At 42.3% G+C, this 21504-nt stretch overlaps 1 protein-coding gene across 1 annotated transcript in view; it reads left to right on the forward strand.

The window, feature by feature from the left end:
- Positions 1-6116: 6116 nt before the first annotated feature.
- LOC126427207 (uncharacterized) overlaps positions 6117-21504 on the forward strand; it is a 99993-nt gene continuing 84605 nt past the window's right edge. The window contains exon 1 of the mRNA XM_050089439.1: positions 6117-6273. Within this exon, the coding sequence (XP_049945396.1) occupies positions 6196-6273 (78 nt within the window). The 5' untranslated portion in view covers positions 6117-6195. The remainder of the gene's footprint in view (positions 6274-21504) is intronic.

Genomic DNA, 21504 nt, shown 5'->3' on the forward strand with positions numbered 1-21504 from the left:
AGACAAATTCGGACGGGGGATCACCCTAGCGAAGGTGCCGGCTTCGAATGGGGAAATCCATTACCATAACAGATTACGAGTACCTTGAAAATGGCGAAGCTGGTCGAATGTTCACGTGCTACTGCCGTGAGCACGTACGGAAAGAGGCAGAACGACAGTCAAACTGCTACTAGGCGCTAAGTGGTTGGACGTCCACGACTCTTAACAGAATGTGAGGTTCGGAGGCGTGTCTGCTGTGTGAAGTGGGACAAATGATGATCAGTGGCACCTCTGCCGAAACAACACAATGCTGGTGTTTCGGAGCACACCGTTCATCGTCCGCTGTGGAACATGGAGGTCTGCAGCAGACCACCGCTACGTGCGCGCGTGTCGAGACAACGACATCGTCATTTACGACTGCAGTGGGTACCAGACCATCGCTATTCGACCGTCGGTCAATGGGGAAGTGCCGGCTCCTGGGGTGGGTGAGATTTCTGCTACACTAGGTCGACGGCCGTCTCCACAAACGCCGCCAGAGAGGCGAACGGCGCCTCGAGACGTGCAGCGCCCCACAGACGCAGGCTGGTGGCAGCAGTGTTATGCTGTGGCAGGCGTTGTCCTGCGCTCGCATGGGACCTGTGGTAGCAATGGAAGACACGCTGGCAGCTGCTAACCACCTGCATCCCTCCAAGCTCGGCGTCTCCCCTGACGGCGATGTCATCTTTCAGCAGTACAACTGTCAATGCCTCGGAGTCAGACCCGTCCTACAGTGGTTTGATGAGCATTTCAGTGAACTCACGTTGACGTCTCGGCGTCCAGACTAGCCTGACGTAAAAGCTGTGGAACCCATCTGGATAGTTGCCGGGCGCATTCACCGCGTACTCAATTCAGCGACCCCATATTTACGCGAATTACGCAGCCTGCGCGTAGACATCTAATGCCGTACCTCCAAAAACTTACCAACAAACTATCTGATACGCAGAATCAGTGACGTATCTCGTTCCAAAGACGGACAAACAATCTGTTAAGCAGGCAGTCACAATGTTTTAGCTCATCAGTGTACAATACGACAACATTAAATCCTGTTTATTTGGATACCTTTCGGTGCTCTTTCTTTCCATTTTCGAATGACATCGTCTGTATAAACATTAAAAAGAGTAGGCGACGAAATGAATTCTTGTCTTGACCCTTGTTTTATTAAAATCTTTTACCCTCTTTAATTCGCGGCGTCAAGAACAATGTAAGTTCCACTACGCAGACACTTGATGCAGTTTATTAAATGATTTGGGTATCCACGTTCTGCAATAATTTTCCACTTACTCTACACATCAATCTATCAAATGATTTTTCAATATCTATGAAATCTGCGTAAGTTGGTAAATTAAATTACCTTCTTCGTATTATTTCTTGCACTGTAAATAAATTATTGCTACATTACCTTACACTTATGAAGGCTCTATAAACAACAGATCTCTCATATTCTTTAAGCAGTTATTTAATACAGCTAAATATATTTTGTAGGCAGTGTTTAACAATATGAAACTTTCGTAATTTGAAGTTTTCCTGAGATTCCCCCCCCCCCCCCTCTTTTAACACTGGAGACATTTCCTGCTGTATAACTATGTTCTGGAATTCTAGCTTTCAGTTAGCGGGTATCGATCGGATGTATAAATAAAACAAAATCAGTAATCAAACACGTATGATTTGTCCTATCAAGCCCTGGACATTTTTTGCATTTTTGTCTTCTTCTTATTGTGGATTATCTTCGGCTGGCGCCGCATCTTCGCCCTTCTGTCTTCAGCTTCCTCAACGTTCATATTCCGTGTTTCCATTGCCTCCTCCACATCATTTTGCCATTTGCGTTGTGAGCGACCTCTTTCCTTGCACTGGGATTATTTCCACCGCGGTATGCTATTCGGTACAACTACCAAGTTCCACTAAGTTCATCCTATCCTTACGGCCAAACAACATAAGCTGTTTCTGTTCGACATCGTCACAGATATCCCCATCCATTTTCACCATTTGTCGGATAGCGTCATTTCTTATTCTATACATCCTTGTACAGCTTGAGCTTTGCCTTAAGCAATCCATCTCACGGCTGCTACATTCTGCACTGCAGGTTTATACATTCTCTTCTGATCTTTTGCTTTCTCAGAACAAAGGTAATTGCTCTTCTTACAGCTCCTTCATTATTAAACCTATTTGTGATTTCATCATTACTTGCGCTCTGTTCATTAAATAATACCACATTTTGCCTTTTCCATACCGCCAATCACTTTTTCATCTACCTCCAAATTATTTACTTTTCCGTTCCAACGGGCAACTACTCACACTTCTTCATGTTCACCTTCAGGCACTGCGCGAGGTGGTGCAGTGTTTAGCACCCTGGACTCGCATTCGGGAGGATGACGGTTCAATCCCGTGTCCAGCCATCCCGATTTAGGTTTTACTTGATCTCCCTAAATCACTTCAGGTAAATGCTGGGATGGTTCCTGTGAAAGGCCACGGCCGACTTCCTTGACTTTGCTCTATGGTCCCCTCCACTGAATCAACCAACTAACCGTAATCTTCAGGCCAACCCTATTGTATTCCTCTTCAAGCTTGCATATCATATAGCTCATACCATATTCTGCTAGTACAATCCTACTTTATTTCTTTTAGTTTTCCCAACAATTTTCTTTTCCAGTAAAATATTCTGTATCTTCTAGGGTTATTAAATCAGTGTTAACATAATCAGATATATTTTCATAATGATTACTTGCCCATGGATTATACTACAGATTCTTGTAATTTTCTATCCATTATTCCTGACATATTATATTTATTTGTTCTACATCGTATCTGTTTTAGGTTCTTAACATTGTTAAAGCAAAGTGCTATCTGTCATAAACATCACATTCTGTCTCTCCTACAAATGTAACAACCATGATGAGCCTTTCTTGTTAGTGATCCTGCTTTCTTCTCATCGGTCAATATCTTTCGCTTGCTTGATCACTGCAGGAAACACTCATATAGTCTTTTTTCTGTTAAACTATTTCATTAATTTTTTCATTCCAAATTACAATTCTTTTCTCCTTTCGCAATTTAGTTTGCTTACTTATTGCTTCAACTGCTGTCTTATTTATGCAGTATTTGATGTTCCCGATTCCATCATTTTGTGTAGGTGAATTTACTAAATAATAATGCAATCTTTGGTGGTAGAGATCTGAAGCTGAAGGATCTTTTAAAAACTGTAATGTAAAATTGATTGATTTTTCTTTATCTGTAGGGGATGAGCCCACGAGTCTCCTTCACTATATTAGAAATGCTGTTTTGGCCATAACAAAAAATGGTCTCTGAAAATATCACACTGCATGAAAATTTTAATCTGTTACACTAAGGACAGAAACAACTCACGTACTAAAATATATGACTCATTTTTCTCATGTGTTGGGCCAAGTGTTTTTATGAATGGTTTTCTTTCGGAAGAACGTTTTAGTTACTATGAAGTTAGTGTATGTAAAAAAAACTTCTTCTCTCATTACCATTTGAATTTACACGATATCCTCCGTATCTGCCCACCACGCCTTTAATCCTGTTATTACCCACTCAGACATTCCAACCCTCACATTCATAAATCAAGTATGGTTCGTTTATTTCCGCACACACAAGCAGGAGCTTTTCGTAAACAATATCTGAGTCCTATACTCATCTCTTCTCAGACCAATAATCTCCAGTCACAGGTAGGTGACCTCGCTCTGTTTTCGACCTTAAAAGCATTATTCACTCATTATGAAAAGTGCAGGGTGTAGTTCTCTCCTTCCACTCTGAATCTGTTACCATGGCTATGTCCGTCTGCCCATTAATCTGTTTCTCAACGCCTCTGTATAATGATGTAAATCTGTTGTTTCGCTTAATTTACTGGTTATAAACTGCAGATTGAAACTAAAGAAATTGAAAAAGGTAGGAAATTAAGGAGATGTGAGTTTGATAAGTTGAAAGAACCAGAAGTTATTGAGAATTTTAGTGAGAGCAACAGGCATCGATTGACTGAAACAAGGGAAAGGAGTACAGTAGACGACGATTGGGTAGCTCTGAGAGATGAAATAGTGAAGGCAGCAGAGGATCATATAGATAAACAGAAAAGGGTTAGGAGAAATCCATAGATATTACGGGATATAATGAATTTAATTGACGAAAGGAGAAAATATAACAATGGAGCAAATGAGGCATGTGGAAAGGACTACAAACATCTAAAAAATGAGACTGACTGTAAGTGCAAAATGGCTAACCATGGATGGCTAAAGGACAAATGTAAGTACATAGGCCCATATATAACTGGGGGAAAGGTAGACACCGCCTACAGGAAAACTAGAGAGATATTTGGAGAAAAGAAGAGGGGCTGTATGGATATCAAGAGCTCAGATGGAAAACCAGTAACAAGCAAAGAAGAGAAGGCTGAAATTTGGAAGGAGGGTCTTTGCAGGGAAATTAGCTTGAAAGATGTAAATGAAGGTCAGATAGAGGATACGATACCGCGAGAAGAATTTGACGTAGCACTGCAAAACGTGAGGTGAAACTAGGACAATGCTCCGTACGGCATTTCCTCAGAGCTTCTGATACTTCTGGGAAAGCCAGCCATGACAAAAACAAAACTCTTCCATCTGGTGTGCAAGATGCATGAGATAGGCGAAATACCCCCAGACTTCAAGAAGACCACAAACAACATTAATGGCTGCAAATGATCTCCAGGCAGAAGAACATAACTATTTCAAGTCAGTGATCGGTTCAGCTGGACTAAAAGGCCCGGTCTACTCTATGTAAACACAGACCGCACCATTGTGGAGCCGCCGCCAGCTTGTACAGTGTCTTATTGACAAGTTTGCCTATGGCTTTATGGGATCTGCGCCACACTCAGGACTTACCATCAGCTCTTGCCAATTGAAATCCGTACTCATCTGACCAGGATATGGTTTCCCAGTCGTCTAGGCTTCAGCCTGTCTGGTCAGGAAGCCAGGAGAGGCGCTGCAGGCGACGTCGTGCTGTTGGCGAAAGCAGCCTGGCCGGCCGTCTGCTGCCACAGCCCATCAACACCGAATGTCGCCTCGCCGCCCTAACAGATGCGTTCGCCGTACGTGACACACTGATTTCTGTGGTTATTTCACGCACTGCTGCTTGTCTGTCAGCACTGACAACTCTACAAAAACGCGGCTGCTCTCGGTCGTTAAGTGGAGCCCTTCGGCCACTGCGTCCTCCGTGCTGAGAGGTAGTGCCCGAAATTTGGTATTCTCGGGACACTTTTGACGCTGTGGGTGTTGGGATATTGAATTCCCTAATGATTTCGGATGTGGATTGTCACATGCGTCTAGCTGCAACTACCATCTGTGGTCAGGGTCCGGTAATTTCCCGCGTGCGGTTGTAATCACGTCGGAATCCTTTTCACACGAATGAGTACAAATGACAGCTATGGCAGCTGTACCTCGTGTATGCGATCCTATCGACATCTGTTTATGTGCATGCCGCTATACCATCACTTCTGTCACCTCTTAATCAGTAGATTATGACAAAATTTTAAATTTCTATATACGGCGAATAATTGTGCGAAATATTGAAAATGAAATTTTTGTTGCCACTGGAGTCCGCTATGTAGAGAACCTGGAAGTGGTACAGTGTTCTGGGATAGCGGTATAATAATGAATGCAATTGTAATCGTAATGAGAAAAATAAAAATTTTTCCTAAAGTAAATGTCTGATACCACAGTACCAGTTTTACAGGCTTGTGTGTCGATAGTAATGCTTGTGGAGTCAAAGCATTCATCTGACCTGACAAGGAAGAGTAGTAGACAATTCAAACTTCCGAAATTAGAAAAAAAAAGAGAGAAGTTCGTTGGGAAATGAAATGAGGAATTCCATTTCGCTAGCAAACCACGCTAACCTGGCAGCGGCGAATTATACTCCAACAGCTGACACAAGCTGCAAAACAGGAAGAGCAGAAGGACAGGGTCGCACAGATACGATGGACGAGGAGTGGGGGAGAGATGGTATCGGCGGTGGACAAGCACGCAGTTCACAGGGACCGCTTTGTGGCATCTGGCGGCGCAATTAAAAAAGAGCAGGACAGCCGGGGGCGACAGACAGTGCAGGGTCGCAGCACTGCGACCGGGACAGCGCAGAACGGAGGTGGAGGCGGAGCCAGAGGCAGGCGTAGAGAGGTAGAGAGGCGGGCCGGCTCCAAGCATGGGGCCCGGAGCGCTGCTGATGTTGGCGGCGGCGGCGGCGGTGGCGGGCATCACGAGCGCCAACATCGCCCTCGCCGTGAGTACCCGCCCTGCTTCTTCTCTGCGTCAACCGCTCAAACGATGGCATTTTTGACCGTGGAATTTCAGACGACCTCCCCCTCTTACGGCTCATCATTGCAGTTCTACGTGACTACCACTACTGGAGCTTTTCCAAACTGTGATCAGTCCCACATGCAGGTGGGAGGAGGTTGGGGACGCACCCTCCCCCTCCATCCCCCACCCCGAAAAAGTTTGGGCTTAAACTGAGTACAATGGAAAGCCGAAGAAACTGAGACACCTGCCTAATATCGTGCACGGATCCTACCAGCACGCAGCAGTGTTGCAACACGACGTGGCATGGACTGTATTAGCGTCTGAAGTAGTGCTGGAGGGAATTGACACCACGAATCCTGCAGGGCTGTCCATAAATCCGTAACAGTACGAGGGGGTGGAGATCTCTTCCGAACAGCACATTGCAAGATATCCCAGATACGCTCGATAATGATCAAGTCTGGCGAGGAGTTTGGTGGCCAGCGGAAGTGTTTAAATTCAGAAGCGTGTTCCTGGAGATACTCTGTAGCAATTCTGAACGTATTGAGTGTCGCATTGTCCTGCTGGAATTGCTCACGTCGGTCGGAATGCACAATGGACATGAATGGATGCAGGTAATAGGATACTTACGTAATTGTCACGTGTCAGAGTCACATCTAGAAGTATCAGGAGTCCAATATCACTCCAACTGCATACAGCCCACACAATTACAGAGCCTCCACCAGCTTGAACAGTCCCCTGCCGACATGCAAGGCCCACAGATTCTTGAGGTTGTCTGCACTCCTGTGCACGTCCATCCACTCGATACAATTTGAAACGAGACACTTCTAATCTCTCAGCATGTTTCCACTCATCAAAAGTCCAGTCTCGGTGATGATGGGCCCAGGCAAGGTGTAAAGCTTTCTATCGTGCAGCCATCGAGGGTACACGATGTTTTGTTGAATGGTTCGCACGATGATACTCGTTGATGGCCCAGCACTGAAATCTGCAGCATTTTGCGGAAGGGTTATACTTCTGTAACGTTGAACGATTCTCTTCAGTCATCTTTGGTCCCATTCCTGCAGCATCTTTTCCTGGCCACAACAATGGCGGAGTTTAGATGTTTTACTGCAATTCCGATGTTCACTGTACACTCGTCAAATGGTCATACGGGAAAATCCCTACTTCATCGTTATCTCTGAGGCGCTGTGTCCCATCGCTCGTGCGCCGACTACAACGTCACGTTCAAATTCACTTAAATCTTCATAGCCTGCCACTGTAGCAGCAGTAACCCAGCTAACAACCGCGCCAGACACTTGTTTTCGCAGCGACCGCAGCGCCGTATTCTGCCTGTTTACAAATCTCTGTATTCGAATACGCATGCCTACACCAGTTTCTTTGGTGCTCCAGTGTACTTTCTTAATATTATTCAATCTTGATTATGACTGAAAGTGAAAAGAGTTTCAAGGGTAAAGAAGTTGATGAACAACAGCAGAGTCAGATTCACCAACCTATATGAGGCTAAAACTCTTGTGAAGCAGAGTAGATGGTGGACAGTTGCATCACTAAATCTGTATTCACGCAAGGTTTTCCGTGTAGTTGGAAATGAATAAATCATCTGAGGATACGTTTCAGGTAACTATCTTCCTGTCTCGAGACTCAGTGCCATACTTAGACATGCAAGTCTGCATCTGGGCCATTTCCGAACAGGAAATAATAGACTCAAGGTCTTTCGAACTTTTGTTCCAAAACTTGTATAAATTAATTAGATGCCTTTCGTGTAGAAGACAAAATAGTGACTAAATTCAGCAGGAACTGTCAGGTGGAGTGTACCTATACAAGCGAGCATGATCTCAATACTAACCAGCCAGTCCAGGAAAAATTGTATAAAAAGGCACAGCGAAGAGAGTACTATGTGAGATTGATACTTCAGTAACACTGCTGTAAATTAAATATTCATCTAGTTTGTGCTATTAACACGTTCACGGATCATTTAATGCGAATGAAAACAGAGAGTCGATTCTTGTCGACCTGACAGATCTATTGAAAGATTTAATCGAGACTGTATTTATATTATAACGTAAAAAGTCACCGTAGGTAAAATTAGCTTTCCAATTTGGGCCCCTCCCAGGAAGATAGTTTTGCGTGGAGATTGCATGATTTCCAGTCATGTCAAAGTAAGCATCTCCAACCACATAAAAAGTTAAGACATTCTCTCGGAGTCACTTAACTAGCTATTATTCATCGACCAACTTGTAAGACAACTTTCGATCCAATTTGTTTGTTATAGTGTGGGTGTGTTATCAGTGAAGAAGGAAGTGCGGTAAACCAGCGCTTCACTATCTTGTATCCTTACTTCAACTGTACTGCAGATACAAAGAAGGTCACCGTAGCATCTCCAATCACTGGAATTAATGCGAGTGATGCGAATCATTTAGTTCGTAATTTCAATTTTTAAAAACTGAAATGTTATTAAGCATCTCATTCACGCCATAATAATTTCTAAGCAAGACAAATTTATTTAACCAGTTGTAAAGATGCCTCTCTTCCATAGCCGGCAAAAAAGTCGTTTTCAAGTAAATATATCTGAAATTCTAAGTCACAGCGATCGGCGTTTGATCACTCGTTATTCCTAAGCACAACATTGGACAGAATTCGTGTCCATCAATTCGATATAAAAACAAATAAACAAGACTACCCCCCCCCCCCCCCCCTCATGATCTTATTTCGTGTTTCTGCTGTCTAGATAGGCTACATCAAATAATTAAATGACAGTCTTACTAGGGAAAGGTAAGACCTAAATAAGGGATAAGGTTAGATAAATTAATAATAAACGTCGAAGGTGCCGACTCATGTAAGTGGTAACGCGCACTAACCAGCCAGTCCCGGAAAAATTGTATAAAAAGGCACAGCGAAGAGAGTACTATGTGAGATTGATACTTCAGTAACACTGCTGTAAATTAAATATTCATCTAATTTGTGCTATTAACACGTTCATGGATCATTTAATGCGAATGAAAACAGAGAGTCGATTCTTGTCGACCTGACCGATCTATTGAAAGATTTAATCGAGACTGTATTTATATTATAACGTAAAAAGTCACCGTAGGTAAAATTAGCTTTCCAATTTGGGCCCCTCCCCGGAAAAATAGTTTTGCATGGAGACCTCCCTGTGGCCTGCAAAAATGGCGCTAAGCACTATGGGACTTAACATCTGAGGTTATCAGTCCCCTAGACTTAGAACTACGTACACCTATCCAACCTAAGGACATCACACACATCGATGTCCGAGTCAGGATTCGAACCTGTGACCGTAGCAGCCGCGTGGTTCTGTGTTTTGCACTTCAAAAAATGATTGAGGTATGATACAGCTCATGGAATCACTTGTTCACGCGTGTAGGCTGGTCAAAAACAGGTAACTCATAATTGCTGGAATCGGAAGTGTAACCTGTACCCGACACGGCATTAAATAAGAAAGGAGGGGTGGGATCGATTGATAACTGTACTATGGACGCGAGTCGGCGTCGGTCTGAGGGTGTCCCACATCGTGTCTGGCTCCTTAGGGAAGCACCTCTTCTCGTTATAAAGATTTTCATCAGCATTTCGTAACTCCCGAATGTTCCACTGCCATAATGCACGCAACATTTCCAAATCCGAAAGGGAGTCGTTTCGTCAGTGCCTCTCATCGTAGCAGCAACGGAATTCCGTAGAGAAGCTAGAATGAGATATCCGTAAAGACGGCAAATGGTATTCAAGTGTAGTCGAACTGAGCACAGCCATTTCGATTGCACGTGAGCAAATGTTAAGCTGACTGCTACAGAAACGTGGACGGAGTATAATGGGTCGTATGTTTCCGTCGTTCCTCAGATAGGTTCGTTTATTAAAAATTAAGGAGACCGAACCATATTACTCGTAGTTGAAGCTGAACATTTGTCTTTCTTTCAGTTGCTCGAACCTATGTCAAAGAGTCACACAGTAAACAATTACTAAGAAAACTAAACTCCGTCCAAACAGGCCGTGGAACGCCCAACGATACCGACCGGCCGCCGTGTCATCCTCAGCCCACAGGCGTCACTGGATGCGGATATGGAGGGGCATGTGGTCAGCACACCGCTCTCCCGGCCGTTCGTCAGTTTACGAGACCAGAGCCGCTACTTCTCAATCAAGTAGCTCCTCAGTTTGCCGCACAAGGGCTGAATGCACTGCGCTTGCCAATAACGTTAGGCAGATCGGATGGTCACCCATCCTAGTGCTATCCTAGCTCGACAGTGCTTAAATTCGATGATCTGACGGGAACCGGTGTTACCACTGCGGCAATGCGGTTGGCTACAAAATTTCTAGGGCGTAATGAAAAGTATTTCTTCCGAATTTTGTGTTCTGTTCTGAATACCGGTTGTGGTATTACACGTCACGCATTTTACTTGGTCGACTTCGCCTATTCGCTGGCGTAAGTTGCAATCCTCTCTCTGGTGCGAGAGGGCTCCAGACTGCAGCGTACAAGATGGCGGTGCGTAACATAACTATGTCAGTGCGTGAGGAACAGCATTGTCCAGATTGTTCTTCACGTGAATCGCAAATAACTGTTGCCTGGTGACATGGGGTATTGCCATCCATAAAAGTCCCCTTATTGTCAGAGAATAGGAAGTCAAGGAATGCCTGAAAATGGTCTCCAAGTAGCAGAACGCAGCCATTCCCAGTTAATGATCGATTCACTTGGATCATAGGACCAAGTCCATTCCATGTAAAGCCATCCCACACCATTATGGAGCCACTATCAGCCCTGTATGTGTTCCAACAGGTGCAGATCACGCACATTTACTGGCAAAGACGTCAATATGAGTTCACTGTAATGCCCTTCAAACTACTGTACCACAACTCTGACTCTTGAAACACGGACAGTTGTCCTGCTGAAAGATGGCATCGCCGTAGGGGGAGACTTCAAGCATGAAGCGATGCAGGTGGTCCGCAACAGTGTTCACGTAGTTGGCTGCCACCATGACGCCTTCGGTTACCACCACGGAGCCGGCCGGAGCGGCCATGCCGTTCTAGGCGCTGCAGTCTGGAACCGAGCGACCGCTACGGTCGCAGGTTCGAATCCTGCCTCGGGCATGGATGTGTGTGATGTCCTTAGGTTAGTTGGGTTTAAGTAGTTCTAAGTTCTAGGCGACTGATGACCACAGATGTTAAGTCCCATAGTGCTCAGAGCCATTTGAACCATTTGACAACTGTTCATCTACCAGGAACTATTGGTATAACAGTTGTAAACAGTAGTGGATGTGTTGAGAAAGTATCAGAGCTCGAGGTGTTAACAGAAAGCACTGATGCTCAAACGGTAATAGGCACTGAAGTCGGAGATAAGTTCAGCCGAAATCATTGAGCAGGACCTAATCCTGTTCCGAAAGGACAGGATAAATATATTTGGCGACAGCGTATTTTTTGCTGTTAAGAGAGCACTGAAGAGCCAAATAAATTGGTTTACTTGCCGAATGTCGTGTAGGGCCCCCGCAAGCACGCAGAAGTGCTGCAGCAGCTCGATGCAATTTGAAACGAGACTCGTCCAACCAGGCAACACGTTTCCTGTCATCAACAGTCCAATGTCGGTGTTAATGGGCCGAGGCAAGTCGTAAAGCTTGGTGTTGTGCAGTAATCAAGGGTACACAAGGGGGGACTTCTGCTCCGAAAGCCCATATCGATGATGTTTCGTTGAATGGTTCACACGCAGACACTTTTAGATTGCCCAGCATTGAAATCTGCAGCAATCTGCGAAAGAGCTACACATCTGGCACGTTCAACACCTCTTCAGTAGTGTTCGGTCCCGTTCTTGCAGGATCTTTTTCCGGCCGCATCCATGTCGGAGATTTGATATTGTACCGGATTCCTGATATTCACGGTACACTCGTGAAATGGTCGCACGGGGAAATTCCCACTTCGTCGCTATCTCGAGATGCTGTGTCCCATCGCTCGCGCGACGACTAACACCACGTTCAGACTCACTTAAACCTTGATAACCTACCGCGGAAACCGACCTAACAACTGCGCCAGACACTTGTCCAACATAGGAGTTGCCGACCGCAGTGCATATTCTGCTTGTTTACATATCTCTACATTCGAATACACATATCTATACCAGTTTCTTTGACGCGTAAGTGTAGTATGCGTATCAATAAATGTTTCATGCAGAATAACTGCGTCTTGCTGATACCTGGATATCTACCAGGAACCATCGCTATAACAGTTGTAAATTGACGTGGATGTGTTGGGAAAGTACCAGAGATGAAGGCGCTAATAGAAAACACTGATGCTCAAATCGTTATAGGCACTGACAGTTGACTAAAGTCGGAGACAAGTTCATCCGAAATTTTTGAGCAGGACCTAACGGTGTTCAGAAACGATGGGATAAATACCTTTGGTGACGGCGTGTTCGTTACTGTTAGAAGTAGTTTATCTTGTGTAGAAACTGAAATAGATACTTCATGTGAGTTAGTATGGGTAGAGGTCAATTCTGACAAGCGCAATAAAATAACAGTTGGATCCTTTTACCGACCTCCCAGTTCAGATGATTCGATTGCTGAAAGGTTCAAAGAAAACTTGAGTTTAATTCCTAACACGTACCCGGCTCGTACAATTATAGTTGGTGGTGGCTGCAATTTACCCTCGATATGTCGGCGAAAATACATATTTAAATACGGAGGTATGCATAAAACATTATCCGAAATTGTGCTAAACGCATTCTCTGAAAATTATTTCGTGTAATTAGTTCACGTGCCCACTCGAATAGTAAGCTGTTGTAAAGACGCACTTGACCTCTTGGCAACAAATAATCCTGAGTTAATGACGAGCAGCAGAACGGATACAGGGATCAGCGAACGCAGGGTGGTCGTAGTGAAACTGAATACTGTAACGCTCGAATCCTCAAAAATAAAGGAAATATATATTTATTCAAAAAAGCAGATAAAAATTCACTTACGCTTTGCTGAGAGACAATCTCCTCTCCTTCCAAATTAACAACGTAAGTGTAGACCAGATGTGGCTTGCACTCAAAGCAATAATATCGAATGCAATTGAGAGATTTATACCAAATTAATTAACAAACGACTTTATACGCAAGACAGTGCACAATATTGTGGCAGAAACAACGAGAAAAGCGTGTCAAATTTAAAAGAAAGCAAAATCCACAAGGTTGACAATCTATTACAGACACTCGAAATTTAGCGCGCACTTCAATGCGAGATGCGTACAGTAGTTTCCACAATAAAACTTTGTCTCGAAACAAGGCAGAAAATCCAAAGAGATTCTGTTAGTACGTAAAGTATGCAAGCGGAAAAACGCAATAAATGCCTTCTCTGCGCGATACCAACAGAAATACTTCCGATGACAGTGCTGCTAAAGTAGAGTTACTACACACAGCGAGGTAAATATGTCATAATTAGAAACAACAACAGCTGCCAACATGAGCAACTTAGAAGTAGATATCCTCGGAGGTAGTGCAGCAACGTAAATTACTTAATGAAAGCAAGTCCCCCGGTCCAGACTCAACACAAACTACATTCGTTTCAGAGTATGCTGATGCAATAGCTCCATACTGTACAGTCATACACAAGCGCTCACTCGACGAAAGATCCCTACTCAAAGACTGGAAAGTTGCACAGATAACACCAACATTCAAGAAAGAAAATAGGAATAATCCATTAAGTTACTGACCCGTATCACTTACATCGATATGCAGTAGGATTTTCGAACATATTTGTATTCGAACATTATGAATTACTTCGCAGAAAACTGTCCATTGACACACAATGAACATGGATTTAGAAAACATCGCTTTTGTGAAACACAACTAGCTGTTTACTCACTTGAAGTGTTGAGTGCTGTTGACAAGGGATTTGGAATTCATTCCGTATTTCTAAGATTTCCATAAGGCTTTGACACCGTACCTCACAGGCGGCTTGTAATCACATTGCATGCTTATGGAATACCAGGCTATGTGATTTTTTTTTTTTAACTCGACACTTGCAACTTCTCCTTTCCTTTTATTGTCTTTGACGAGTGACTGACTGCAGGCCTGCGACCCATTTGGTGTACATAGGTCGAGAATTTTCTCGAATTCTCGGCAAGATCTTTCGCTAACGTACGACAGCGGAAGAGTTTTACGCTTCACGGTTCGATCTTTTTCAAGATCCATAAATTTCTTTCTAACTTTTGCCGGTCGACATTTGCACCTCCTTTTCTGAACCGAGAGTTCAACAATCTCTGCTTCTTCAGTATTTTCCGAATTTTCTCATAAAACCAGGATTGAGCTGTGTTTCCCGCCCTTGATACATTTACTAGGCACATAATACTCCAGAATGTTATCTACAGTGAGTTTAAAACTTGCAATAATTCGTATGCTTCAATAATATTTGAACTAAATTTGTCTATTCACTATTTAAGTATGGAGCTAATAGCCGCTTACCTGCTCTTTCCAGCATAATTTGTACCCCAGTCTTTCTGTTGAGTTTACGAACTTCGATAACAATCAAAGCTATGTTGACATCATTATCACTAATCTCTGTTTCTAAACTTACACTGTCGTTAAGCTCAGGCCTGTCTGTAACTGCAAGGTCTAAAATAATTTCATTGCGTGTGGGTTGTAGATATGTGTGAATTCCTAAGGGACCAAACTGCTGAGGTCATAGGTCCCTAGACTTACACACTACTTAAACTAACTTATTCTACGAACTAAGAACAAGGGAGAGGACTCGAACCTCCGGCAGGAGGGGCTGCGCAATCCGTGACATGGCGCCTCAAACCGCGCGGCCACTCCACGCGGCTGGATTGTAAAACTAGCTGTTGAAGACCGTCTTCACAAAACGTTCAAAATGGTTCAAATGGCTCTGAGCACTATGGGACTTAACATCTGAGGTCATCAGTCCCCTAGAACTTAGAACTACTTAAACGTAACTAGCCTAAGGACGACACACACATCCACGCCCGAGGCAGGATTCGAACCAGCGACCGTAGCAGTCGCACTGTTCCGGACTGTAGAGGCTAGAACCGTTCGGCCACTCCAGCCGGCTCACAAAACGTATTCAGTCACTATACTGCGCAACAGAATTAAAGGACCGCTTTTACGGAACCCCGTAACGTCTCCGACTGCAACGCAGAAGTTTCAAATGTGGCCCAGAGGTGCCTACAGCCTTCCTCAGTAATGGTGGAGAAGCGTCGACCCCTGCGATATTGCCCTCGACCTGCACGACGCTTTCAACAGCAGGCTGTCAACACAGGCGAAGAAAAAGACAGACCTCATCTACGTCTACAACTACACGGATACTCTGCAAATAACATTTAAGTGCATGGCAGAGGGTTCATCGAACCACCTTCACAATTCTCTATTTTTCCAATCTCGTATAGCGCGCGGAAACAGTGAACACCTTGTAAGTAGGCTGTTTATGTTTTCTTTATGTAAGTAGGCTGTTTGTGTTTTCTTATTGGCAACGTTACGTAGCGCTCTATATGAAAATCACTGGCTGTGCTGTGTGCAGTCTGTGGATAGTTTGAATTGTTGTCTGCCATTGTAGTGTTGGGCAGCGGCAGCTGGATGTGAACAGCACGTAGCTTTGCGCAGTTGGAGGTGAGCCGCCAGCAGTGGTGGATGTGAAAAGAGAGATGGCGGAGTTTTGTAATTTGTCATGAACTGCTATATATATATTATGACTATTAAGGTAAATACATTGTTTGTTCTCTATTAATATCTTTCATTTGCTAACTATCCCTATCAGTGCCTTCCGTGGTTTGAATCTTTTATTTAGCTGGCAGTAGTGGCGCTCGCTGTATTGCAGTAGTTTGAGTAATGAAGATTGTTGTGAGGAAAGTGATTTGTGAAAGGTATAGTTAAATGTTTGTGTGGGCCATTCCTTTGTAGGGATTTTTGATAGATTGCGTTGCGCTAAAAATATTGTGTGTCAGTTTAAACACAGTCTTGTACAATTGTTCAAAGGGGACGTTTCATATGTCGACCGTTAGCCAAGGATACTTCACTGGAATCTTATGATTTTTTCTTGTAGTTTGTGTAATCAGTGCAGCCTTTGTTTATTGCTAGCGCTTAATTGTAGAGAGAATTTCCTTTGTAGTTTTTCATTGTTGTACAGTAAAACAGTTGTGGCATGCACGTAGATTTGCACCAAGTATTTCGCAGCTGCGCTTGCAATTAACTAGATATTATTTTCAGTTCTATGTTAATGTGTTCTCTTATTTTTGCTCTTCAAATTGTGCTTTTCTGTGTTATCGTGTGAAATATTGTCACAATAATGGCGTGTGAAAAACGTAACACTAGGCTCCAAAGTTAACTGAGAAATAATAGTGACAACGAGAGTAGCTTATCAGCACCACTGTGTAATGAATTAACAGACATTCCAAGTAGTAATTTGGTAATTGTGCGTAGGGAAATGGAGCGGGCGGCAAATAATGGTGCAGACAGTGAAACAGGTTGTGAACAGGGAAGCATTATCGATCGATCGGTCGGCAACAGCTCGCCTCAGGAATCCGAAATGACAGGACACAATTTTACAAATACTGTAGATTCAGGTTTTGCGTCCTCACCGTTTTCTCAAATAAGTCAAGACACAATTTCAGCTTGTCATAATGTGAATGTTGCCGGTGCAAATGCACTGCCGAAAAGCGCAGAGGAACAGATTCCAGACACTAATGCATTGTTATTACAACTAATGCAACAAATGGAACAAACTCAGAGACAAACACAGCAAAAGCTTCAAAATTTAGACACAATGGAACAAAATCTTCAAAAGTTAGACACAATGGAACAACACCAGAGACAAACACAGCAACAGTTAGACACAGTGGAACAAAATCTTAAAAAGTTAGACACAGTGGGACAAAATCTTAAAAAGTTAGACACAATGGAACAAAATCTTCAAAAGTTAGACACCACACTTGAACAAACACGTGAAAATTTAACTACTGAATTACATAACATTGAATCGAAATGTCAAAAAGTCTGTAATGACGTAAAACACAAATTTGTGAGCATTTCCAACCTATTTTTTCGCGTCATGAAAATGCATTACAGAATCACGAAGCAGCCATAAAAGAACTGCAAACTATTGTTCATGAAAATCATGAGACCTTGCAAGCTAAAATGGACTCAGTTGCATCTACCGATTCGGTTACGCAACTTCCAAAAACTCAGGAAAACTTAAAGGACACAGTAGATACTCTGAAAATTGGTTCAGAAAGACACATGGAGGAAATTAGTCCATTATCAGAGAAAGTAGTTGAACTTTCGGATCAGCTAAATAATTTATCTGTGAAGGTAGATGATAATCTGAATGACACAAAACCGGTAGTCTTTAATGACACAGAAGAGTATGAACAAATAAGAAAATTCAAACAAAATCAAAATCAAATCAATACACAGTACAAAAGAGAAATCCGGGAAGTACAAGATCAGCTGACGCAGGTAATACAAGAATTACGTATTTCAGAGGACACTCGCGCTCCATTACGGGAAGAGGGACATAGAAATACGGAACAGCCACAAAATAATAACACAGGGCATTTCGGAAGTTATGAAAGAAATTGGCAATGTGCACCGAATTTTGAGATCGAACCGCCGACACGACGTAACAGTGACCGACATGCTACTAGCCGACACGATGATTTTGACTATAAGCTGTTCATTACTACACGTAAATTCAAAACATTTAAGAATTCTGGCAACGACATTCATCCACAAGCGTGGCTCCATCAATTCTCTCATTGTTTTCCTCCCAACTGGCCATTGGAGCACTGGTTAGAATTTATGTGTGGCTACTTAGAGAATGAACCAGCTGTAAGAATGTGATCGGTCATTCACGATTGCCACAGTGAAGGAGAATTTTACCATGCGTTCCTCTCAGCATATTGGTCACAAGCTACACAAAACCGAGTAAAACATAGTATCATGATGATGAAACACTTTGAACAATCTGAATTTTCCAGTCTTGTCAAATATTTTGAAGACATGTTGCACAAGAATCAGTACCTGTCAAACCCATACAGCCCCTCAGAACTCATCCGCATTTGCTTAATCAAACTGCCTGAACATTTACGACATATTATTTTGGCAGGACGTTGCAAAGACGACATTGAAGCTTTTCAGGGACTCTTACAAGAATTAGAAATTGACACAGACAGTCGCGGGATGCGAAAACAGGAAAAACAATCACTACAGGTCACATCCGTCACAATTCCGTGACGACAGAAACAATAAATGGCCACGACAAACCTGTTCTTACAACGTAAATCGTGACCAAAACAGACACCACCCATATGACAACCACTGGCAGAGTAATAGTTACAGGGAAAGATCACCTTTCCGCGTTAATGACTATCACAGAGATAATCAGAGAAACAGAGAATATGGGAACCAAAACAATTATTATCAAGGGAGACAGAATAACTTTAGACGCAACGGTCCAGCGCGCAGTTACGGTTCAGGGAGAAATTCTCCACCACGTGACCGACAAGGAAGAAACTATGGAATCTACCGACATGACGACAGACGATATGATCGTAACGACAGACCTGAACTGCATCGTCACGGTGAATTTGTAGAAGTTAGGTCTCCTAATCCCAATAACGACGCGCGCCAACAAAGAAACAGACAATGACTCGCACCGCAGGCAGCCACTTGCGCCCGCTGGCTCAGGGAAAAATAACATTGACGCTAACCTTGAGCAAAATTCCAGGATTCTAAACGGACGATACCGCATGATAATTTCATTCAAGTTGAAACTCTGTGTACTGAGAAGAGCAAAGGGTTACACCACATCTCACATGTAAAACCATTTATTGACAGATAATCTCTTTTTAACTTTGTCTTTGCCATAAAACGTTTCACCACGTTACTAGTATGCTTAAGAAACTGTTAACATGCAACACTGTTTGAAGTTAAATATCCAGTCAAGAACCAAGAGAACTTATTTAAACAGAAATTACGAATGCATTGTTATTGTGAACAGACGACACAGTGTTATTGTGTGTGTGCATTCTTGCTTGTTAGTTGCACGATTATGTAACGACTATAAGGCTCACATACTTGGAACATATACCGGCACTGCTAATGAAATTTTCATGCAACATTTTGGTTTGCTTGAGAGTGGATTCTGGATTTAAGGTACTTTCAGTGAGATACCAGATGAGACAGTGGTTAGTTTATGTGACAGCTACACGATTTTATCACGACGCTACTAATGAGCATCAATTTACAATGTTGCTTTTGTGGTGTTTCTGTTTTATATTTGCACAGTTTTTCTGTATTATTCTGGAAAGTAAAACATGTTTTAGTAGTAACTTTTGTGGTATAGCTACAAGGAGACAGCCTTTTCTGTAGCACAACAATGCGTTACAGCACAGTACTTTCTTCATCACGGCAATAAGCGTAATAAGTATGATATCTATACGCAAAGCATTTCACTTTTGTTTATCATGAGGTAAGCACATTGACTTCTGCAGAACTTAGCTTTTGGAGGACGATAACTACGACACTTCCACAGAGATTTTCTTACAGCAAGACGCACATTTAGCGCTATGGGACATGTATTTGAGTGATTGATTTTGTACTTAAAACATTTATTTTTAAAGATTTTTGAATTACAAAGAAAGTTTTCCGTGATACATTTCATTCCATTCTCGTAATCTGTAACACCTGAGGGTATAATTACATTAATCCTCAGGGGTGGTACACGCTTACTTTGTGTACCATGTGTGTGGCAACCACAAGGAACCCTAGCTAATATGGTATTTGCTTATACAACTTTACACATCGGTACCATATTTCTCTAATACATAAATTACACAGCTATCTGATCATTTAACTGAGAGAGATAAACTTTTTTTTACATCAGTGACACATGTTTACGCAATTACACCGTTGGATAACTTCACACTTAAGAATTTGTATTTTGTCTGTACTTTGTGAACTTTTCATATTTTTTCGGACCCATTGTGATACTATGAGAGCTTTGAATGATGTATTTGGTATGAGATCATGATTTTTAAAGTATGTTTGAGGGAGATGACACTATTTAAATGAGAAGAGAATTCTTTTTAGGTTTTGAAATTATTGGAGGAAGCTACGACGATTTTGAGATTTGACTGAGGTGTTATGATGTTATTATTACGATGACTATATGTATTATGCTGCTGAGGTAAGTTTATGATCCATAAGCTGATGCTATATGAGTTATTTGATTATGCTATGTATCTGTTATGATGAAATATTGAAGAAGTGTCGACGAATAAGGTAAGGAGTAATGAATAGTGGGTAGGGACTCTTGACTTGTGAAAAAGGATGTTGGAAACCAAGAAACATTCTTTAAGAGTTATGAAATGTATGTAAATGCGTGAATGTAGCACAATGCCGACGAAAATTTTTTGGACACTGTTATATCAATAGCATTTGGTTTCTACAGATTTGTAACGCAAATTCTTGACCTGTGAAATATTTTTATATGAGACTGTCACTGTAGCGGAAACTGCTGTCGTAAATATTTCCGTAAGAAAGTTAAGTGACCACCTGCACGTAATGCGTCGTGGGCACGCAGCTGTGTCAGACGCCTGGAGAACAAGCCTTTTCAGATGCTCAGGTAGAAAAGAAAAAAAAAGGGAGGCCATTATCCTCACCATTGACATTCCTTTAGAGAAAACATTGCAAATTCGACACCCTCATTACTTGGAAGGATACTTACATCTGCCCACCTGATTATGACAAGCGTCTTTCTACGAGAGTTGAGAGAATTTCTACTAACTTATGAAATGTCACATGACTACTGAATGATATTTTTATGCTTTGGTTTGCGTAATTGCTTATTTCATTTGATACCTGTTTTCCAGCTGTGTTGCAGCATTAATTTTATAAAATAAACTTAGATGCATTTGCTAATGTGAACACTTTCTGTCAACAGATCTATTAAATAATTATTCTATGATCCACATTCTTCGAAAAACGAGCTTTTGGAATGGAAAGAACAATAAGAAGGGACTAATAACAGTAACTGCATCTATAATTTTCTTTTCAAGTACTTGGTAATTATTTGTAGAATAATTTGTGGTGCACCACTTTAATTACATAGACATTAAGATGTGAATATACATTTCCCTTATCTGCATTGTTGTTTTTACTGTAATATTTTTTCTGCTTGAGCTATGTCATGTTTAGGTATAAGTTGCTGCTGCTTGCCAGGTATAGTGTTACTGAATT

The sequence above is a fragment of the Schistocerca serialis genome, chromosome 11, assembly GCF_023864345.2.
Source record: "Schistocerca serialis cubense isolate TAMUIC-IGC-003099 chromosome 11, iqSchSeri2.2, whole genome shotgun sequence".
Taxonomy (NCBI): domain Eukaryota; kingdom Metazoa; phylum Arthropoda; class Insecta; order Orthoptera; family Acrididae; genus Schistocerca; species Schistocerca serialis.